This window comes from Microcaecilia unicolor, chromosome 11 (genome assembly GCF_901765095.1).
Source record: "Microcaecilia unicolor chromosome 11, aMicUni1.1, whole genome shotgun sequence".
NCBI lineage: Eukaryota > Metazoa > Chordata > Amphibia > Gymnophiona > Siphonopidae > Microcaecilia > Microcaecilia unicolor.
The window spans coordinates 67,061,416-67,069,482 of NC_044041.1; the positions used below are offsets into that span (position 1 = coordinate 67,061,416).

Sequence of the window (8,067 nt, forward strand, 5' to 3'; positions counted from 1 at the left end):
ACGTCCATTTTTGGCAATAATTTTAAAAAGGCCTTTCTTTTAGGCATGCTGAAAAATGGATTGGTGCGCCCAAAGCCTTCGCCTACACTACCGCAAGCCATTTTGCAGCGCACCTTAGTAAAAGGACCCCTATATCTGTGGGTTGGTTGAATACTGGAATTGTGGATGCATAGACTTACGTATTTGTGCCACATGGAGAAGTTAACTGCACTCAATCAGGATAGAGCTTTTCAGTTTGATCAGTTTTGGTCCCCTCTGCAAACGTGCCTGGACTGTGTTGCTCTTATGTAATCGCATATTAGTGAATGAAGAAGGGGAGAGGGGAATAGGTTTGTTTGCCTTTTTTTTTATTGCATTTGTTTACTCAATTTTATTTGATAAAATGTTTCAATAAAAACCAAGTTAAAAAAAAGTGAACAATCTAAAAATTGGTGGAAGGCTATAAGCCCAAGTGCTCACAACCTTGGAAATAAAATACTTGATTTGGAAGCCCAGTGATGGAAATTAACTTGGATATTGTGACTGTTACAGAGACATGTTTCAAGGAGTCTCATGAATGGGGTATCACTGTATCAGGTTATAATCTATTCAGGAGCAATAAAGATGGCAAAAAGGGGGGGAGGAGTGCTCTCAATCTCAAGAACAACATTCAGAGTGTTGGGAAAAGAGGACGTCCTATGGATTATGTTGGAAAGAGGATGTGACATCATAGGAGCCAGTTCTGTGGGTGCTATAGCAAAACTCCCATGAAAATGTCTTGGGATGCAGGCACAATATCTACAGGTACCATTTACTGTAAAACACACTGGGGGGTGCCAGATGAGTAAAAGGACAGGGGAAGAGATTAGATTCCTTTTACGTGTGAATTTTGTATCAATTAGTAAACCTACCTCAGGAAAAAGCATCCATAGAAATTTGCATATTCCTTTTCTGTACAATGCAAAACTAGGCAGGTTGTTGCCTCTTCCAATACAGATATGCAGTTTTGTAGAATTTCTGTAAACTTTACATACTGCCAACATGAAAATGATATGGTTAGGCCAAAGAGCAGAAAAACAGAAGAACGGTAACCCTTAGACACAACAAGGGTGACAAAAGAAAGGGCAGCAGAGAATCCAAGAACCCTTAGACACAACAAGGGTGACAAAAGAAAGGGCAGCAGAGAGTCCAAGGCTTTACTATTTTTTTGTGATAAAGCAGCAAGATATCAAATATCACCAGTATTACATTAAGCTCAGCCTAATACCAGCACACATCCACACAAAGACTGCTGAGGAAGGCCCTTGGGGGACAAAACACCACTGGTGTCCAGTCCTGGATGTCATAAAAAAAGGTGTTAGTTTGTACATGGTCTGCTGCCCTTTCTTTTGTCACCCTTGTTGTGACTGGTGATTCGTTAGGCCAAATAGCAGCCACAACTGCAAAGTAACTGATCTCAACCGCAGATAGCCCACTACTCTCTGCAGGATTGAGCTACTGTATGGTCTTAGGCATCCACCAATGGCACAAGACAGCTGCACTTCCTTTAAAGGAGAAGTAGGTCTTATTAAACTTGCTCATGGATCCACTGCAGCAGGAGATAAGCCACAGAAATTAATTTAGAAATTAAGTGGACCCTTGTAGATAAAAAGGTAATGTTAGCAGTAAGTTTGAGAGGCTGAGATCATACTTCACATATGCTGGTGTAGGAGTGAGATTGTTACCGTCATGTTATGCACAAAAATTAACACATTTAGAAACATTTGCCTCGAGGGAGCTTTAAAGGGCAGGACCGCATATTTTTGTGAATACTTTTCCTCTTTGACCCACGTGGGGCTGTAGGTTGAACTGCCTCTTTGCATAGGCTTTTCAACCACTTCAGTTGCAGCTTTGCCTTCTCTTTGTGGCCTCCTTAACCAATGAAAACAGTCATGCAAATTACACAGCCATGCCCATTCCGAATGACTTATAAGGCAGCTGCCTTTGCAGGACTAGCATTCAAATCCAGGGAGAGAGTGTACCAACTTCGTTTTGTTACTATTGCAAAGGTTCGTTCCTGCAAACGAATCAACTGGTTTTCACTTTTTCTCACAATTAGATTTATTGCTTGTTCTTCGCTACACCACTGTGGATTATAATTGGAACATGACGCTGGAAGAAATCGTTTCTTGTGATAATACTGCTCATAAGTAAGTAATGTCAGTTTCCTTGACTTTCACCATTTTGTTGTGTGTGGAGATTGCTCACAGGGAAGCCATTGTGCAGCTTCTGCACGTTTTAATCATGGTTTTTTTTTCTCTGCTTTCTCTCTAAAGGATGCGATCTGTCAGCAAAGCACTGGAAGAGCTGCTGGTGGCTGCTAAGAGGCAGGATTCACTGACAGTTGGGGTATACGAGTCTGCTAAACTCATGAATGTGTAAGTGTACTTTCTGCCTTCTGTCTGCTCTTGGTTATATTGTGCTGCATTATTGCAGCTCAGATGGATTCTCCGTATAGACAGGACTAATTGCTTTTCTGGTGGTTTTCATTTCTTCCGTAGGGATCCAGACAGCGTTGTCCTCTGCTTGCTAGCTATTGATGATGAAGAGAATATTGCTTTACAAATCCATTTCACACTCATCCAATCTTTCTGCTGTGAAAATGACATTAATATCGTTCGTGTGTGTGGCCTAAATAAATTGTCTGAAATCTTGGGAGAGTTGGAGAATGAGGATATGGAGCCACGAGATCTGCACTGTATTTTGGTCACTGTAAGTAGTTTACTCATCTTGGAATAAATGTCTCAGTGGCCTTATATTCAAATAAAGCCACATGTCAGGAAGTAGGTTAAGGCCTATTTCTTGTGTTTGAATGGCTCATTGCTGAAATCCATAATCAGTTCAATATTGAAACTCTGCAGTCCAGGGGCGTAGTCAGATGACCAATTTTGAGTGGGCCTGAGCCCAAGGTGGGTGGGCACGGAATTCCTCCCCCCCCCCCCGGCCCCCCTCTGATTTGCTCCTCTCTCCACCCCTCCCTTCCCACAAACCCCAAATATTAAATACTTGAGCTGGCGAGGATCCCCAAACCCTGCCAGCTGAAGATTTCCTCCTCCTCTTCGAGCAGCCAGTACTCTTGGAAACAGCAGCCTCAAACTGATACTGCTGCGGGCAGACTGTGCATGCTCAGTGCTTTTGCAATGTGCGAAAACTGAGCATGTGCAGAAGGACCATCTCAGCATCAGCTCAAGGTAAGTGCTGCAGGCTAACATTTGGAAGAGCACTGGCTGCCCAAGGAAAGAAAATGTTCAGCTGGCAAAGTTTGGGGATCCTCGCCAGCCACAGCAAGAGTGTTACGATTTTGAGTGGGCCTGAGTCCAAAGTGGGTGGGCCCCTGTCCACCCAGGCCCACCTGTGGCTAGGCCACTGCTGCAGTGGCGTTCCTGGGGGGGCTGACACCCGGGGCGGATCGCCAATGCGCCCCCCCCCCCCGGGTGCAGCGCCCCCCCAGAACAGCGCGACGCCCCCCCTGGCAAAAGAACACCCCCCCCCAGTGCACGCTGCTGGGTGGGGGGTGCCGCGTGCCTGCCGGCTCTTCGTTTTCATGCTCCCTCTGTCCCGGAACAGGTTACTTCCTATTCCGGGGCAAAGGGAGTATGAAAACGAAGAGCCGACAGGAGCGCGGCATCCCCCCCCCCCCCCAGCACCGTGCACCCGGGGCGGACCGCCCCACCCCCTTGGTACGCCACTGCACTGCTGCAGTCAGCATTTCTTTAAAAGGCCACAGCCATGGTATTCAAACATACATCTAAGCAGTCAGTGCTGACCACTGTCTGGATTTTGGTGCTGAATACTCAGCTATGCCGCCAACTGACGTTCGGTACAAATTGTTTGCTTTCTTAGAGATATCTGGTGCTGAGTATTACTGCTAGCTGGGTATCTCTGGCTCCATTCAGGCCCCTGAACCACCATGTCAATATCTGGATACCACTGGGGCAGTCTACAATGATTGTCAGTCACTTTATCTGGATAATGTCTCTGAAAATCAGTGACTGTCCCAGTCAGTTGCATTTATCTGAGTAGCAGGATAAGGAAGGGGGGCTGCCATTAAGATGGGTTATTTTACTATATCATGCTAGTTTAGCACAGGGTCTCATTGCACAAAATGGGACCCTGTGCTAAACTAACATGACGAGTGGTAAAAAAAAAAACCATCTTAGTGATAGCCGACATTTATAACGTCCCCCTAAATGCTTTTAAATATCAAGACCAATATCATTATGACTATCATTTTTTCTTTAGCAGCTGATAATGTAGTAGTTGATTATTTGAAAGAGACCATTTTAATGTACAAAATAAATATATAGAGACCTCCATCTTACATCTTCCATTTTTAGCTACAATGGAGAACACAAAGCAAGGCGAAAACATAGGAGCCAGCTCTGTGGATGCTTGAGCACCCTCAATACTGAGCAAACTCTTTGACTGTGTCCAGGGAAGGCTGTTTTCCATTGGGTTTAGCACTCCCCAATCATTCTGAAAAGTTGGCTCCTATGGGTCAGAAAGATTCTAGGTTGACAACCTGGTGTGACCTGACAGAAAATTATCAGTAGGGTTCAGGGGTTAAGACAGTAAAATAGTTCTTTGTTGCTTTGCTCTAGGCCAGTCAGTTTGACAACTCTTTCTGGTTAGATGTGTTTCAATACTAGAAAAACCCTATTATTCCATTTTGTATGTGCGCTTGTATAGAGCGAGATGGATTTAGCTGAAATTTGGTAGCAGAGTCTTGTGTTAAAGACTTAATTCAAATCTGTTAATGAAGAGCACTGCTAGAGAGAGCAGACCCATATCTGAATTTTCAAAAGTGGAAGTAGACCATAATGCTATGATTGAAGTATGCACTTTTATTCAGTTTCTTTTCTTTTCCTGTTTGTAGAAACCCTGTAATGACTCTTTGCAAAGTGAAGGTTTGGAGAAAGTGGCTCATTATTGTGAGGAGTGCAGATGTAAGAATCAGTGGGTGCCTCACATTTCACTGCTAGAGCGCTGAAGATAAGCCAAACTATTGGAAAAATTACAAAAATACACAAAAGAAGAAAAGGTGTTATATGAGAAAAATAAGAAGGCTGATGGCAACAGCACCTGTTCAGCGAAGGAGGAGTTGCCTGCAGTGGCCAACGCCAAAGGTGTGAGAAGATGCACAGGTCATCCAGGAGAGTCGCACTACTATCAGACTGAATATGGAAACAGCAATGAATTTTAGAAAAGAAATTTCAGTTCTTATCCATTTTCTCTAGAAGGTTTTCTGGTCTGGGCTGGAAAAGAGATAAAGAAATTGCTGACACTATTGCTGAAGGCTTTTACATTTTTAAAAAAATTTTATTTAATTTTTTTTTACTTCTTGTAAAGACTTCCTGTACCATGACTGAGTTTGCATCAGTTTGAGTTTGGGAAACCTTAAATGGAGTGGTTCAAATGCACTTTATGAAAATCATACAATTGCACAGAATTTTGAACATCTTTTTTTTATACTTTGCAAATATTTTCGCAGTCTATTTTGTTACTTTTTGATATTAAATCTTAAACTTTTGTTTACCTGATGTTTACAATAAATTATTCTGAAACTGACAAGTACTGTCTTTCCGTGTAATCCCTCACCCCTAAACTTTATCCCTTTTTTTTCTGCACTGAAGTCCTCAGATGTATTAGCAGGGCATAATTTCAAATACAGAAGATACATTTGTAGAAATCTGGGAACAGCTGTGTTCTCATTTTGTATTAGTTTCAGGGCTAAATATTCACACACATTTTTTCCTTTAAAGAAATTGTTATAGTGATAGTCTCACTGTAGCACTCTACAGCATGTGAACAATTTATGTATTGCAGTTTCATGCAATATCTACAAATGTCAAAGGTAATGTATTTTGGAGGAAAACAAATAAAACATACAGTGGGGGAAATAAGTATTTGATCCCTTGCTGATTTTGTAAGTTTGCCCACTGACAAAGACATGAGCAGCCCATAATTGAAGGGTAGGTTATTGGTAACAGTGAGAGATAGCACATCACAAATTAAATCCTGAAAATCACATTGTGGAAAGTATATGAATTTATTTGCATTCTGCAGAGGGAAATAAGTATTTAATCCCTCTGGCAAACAAGACCTAATACTTGGTGGCAAAACCCTTGTTGGCAAGCACAGCGGTCAGACGTCTTCTGTAGTTGATGATGAGGTTTGCACACATGTCAGGAGGAATTTTGGTCCACTCCTCTTTGCAGATCATCTCTAAATCATTAAGAGTTCTGGGCTGTCGCTTGGCAACTCGCAGCTTCAGCTCCCTCCATAAGTTTTCAATGGGATTAAGGTCTGGTGACTGGCTAGGCCACTCCATGACCCTAATGTGCTTCTTCCTGAGCCACTCCTTTGTTGCCTTGGCTGTATGTTTTGGGTCATTGTCGTGCTGGAAGACCCAGCCACGACCCATTTTTAAGGCCCTGGCGGAGGGAAGGAGGTTGTCACTCAGAATTGTACGGTACATGGCCCCATCCATTCTCCCATTGATGCGGTGAAGTAGTCCTGTGCCCTTAGCAGAGAAACACCCCCAAAACATAACATTTCCACCTCCATGCTTGACAGTGGGGACGGTGTTCTTTGGGTCATAGGCAGCATTTCTCTTCCTCCAAACACGGCGAGTTGAGTTCATGCCAAAGAGCTCAATTTTTGTCTCATCTGACCACAGCACCTTCTCCCAATCACTCTCGGCATCATCCAGGTGTTCACTGGCAAACTTCAGACGGGCCGTCACATGTGCCTTCCGGAGCAGGGGGACCTTGCGGGCACTGCAGGATTGCAATCCGTTATGTCGTAATGTGTTACCAATGGTTTTCGTGGTGACAGTGGTCCCAGCTGCCTTGAGATCATTGACAAGTTCCCCCCTTGTAGTTGTAGGCTGATTTCTAACCTTCCTCATGATCAAGGATACCCCACGAGGTGAGATTTTGCGTGGAGCCCCAGATCTTTGTCGATTGACAGTCATTTTGTACTTCTTCCATTTTCTTACTATGGCACCAACAGTTGTCTCCTTCTCGCCCAGCGTCTTACTGATGGTTTTGTAGCCCATTCCAGCCTTGTGCAGGTGTATGATCTTGTCCCTGACATCCTTAGACAGCTCCTTGCTCTTGGCCATTTTGTAGAGGTTAGAGTCTGACTGATTCACTGAGTCTGTGGACAGGTGTCTTTCATACAGGTGACCATTGCTGACAGCTGTCTGTCATGCAGGTAACGAGTTGATTTGGAGCATCTACCTGGTCTGTAGGGGCCAGATCTCTTACTGGTTGGTGGGGGATCAAATACTTATTTCCCTCTGCAGAATGCAAATAAATTCATATACTTTCCACAATGTGATTTTCCGGATTTAATTTGTGATGTGCTATCTCTCACTGTTACCAATAACCTACCCTTCAATTATGGGCTGCTCATGTCTTTGTCAGTGGGCAAACTTACAAAATCAGCAAGGGATCAAATACTTATTTCCCCCACTGTATCAAGTACTTTTCTTGAAAACAATGCATATAGGGTTGAAATGCAATCAGTGCAGGCTGCTTTCCCTCCCTGTTCTCTCCTGACCCATCCAAATGCTTCTGTTTAATCCAGTTAAAAGTATACATACTCTAGAAGCCTGTATACACTTTGGAAAGTCAATTTTCAGGTTTTTCCATGGGTAAATGGATGCTCAGTCAGAGAAACACAGCGCTGGAAAATTGCCCACCCCCTTTGTGGTGGGGAAAAGTATACATGCTATTAACAGTGTATATACTTTATCCACAGGCTAAGGGATGGGGTATGGGGCTGAGGTTATCCCAGCAAACACTGCAATTTTATGCTCTAATTCCTTTAATATCCCCATTTCTCCTTATCCTCTCTGCTAAAGGTTCTATCGAAAGTGCAAACAATAAAGATGGCATGGGGCACCCTGTCTCAGCCCCTGCTCCACTCAAATGGCTCAGTGTACCTCCAGTTTCTCATACATCTTTCGTAACCATTTATTGAGTAGAGAGATGTGGGAGCCGTGTTAGTCCATTTTTAAAGGTGATCAATAGAAATAGAATA

General features: G+C 43.3%; 1 protein-coding gene across 1 annotated transcript; it reads left to right on the forward strand.

The window, feature by feature from the left end:
• Positions 1 to 1,994: 1,994 nt before the first annotated feature.
• GADD45B (growth arrest and DNA damage inducible beta) lies at positions 1,995 to 5,754 on the forward strand. The gene is made up of 4 exons (XM_030218777.1): positions 1,995 to 2,168; positions 2,295 to 2,396; positions 2,520 to 2,730; positions 4,895 to 5,754. Exons 1-4 carry the CDS (start codon positions 2,125 to 2,127, stop codon positions 5,006 to 5,008), a joined length of 471 nt encoding a protein of 156 aa, XP_030074637.1. The 5' UTR covers positions 1,995 to 2,124; the 3' UTR covers positions 5,009 to 5,754.
• The last annotated feature ends 2,313 nt before the right edge of the window (positions 5,755 to 8,067 follow it).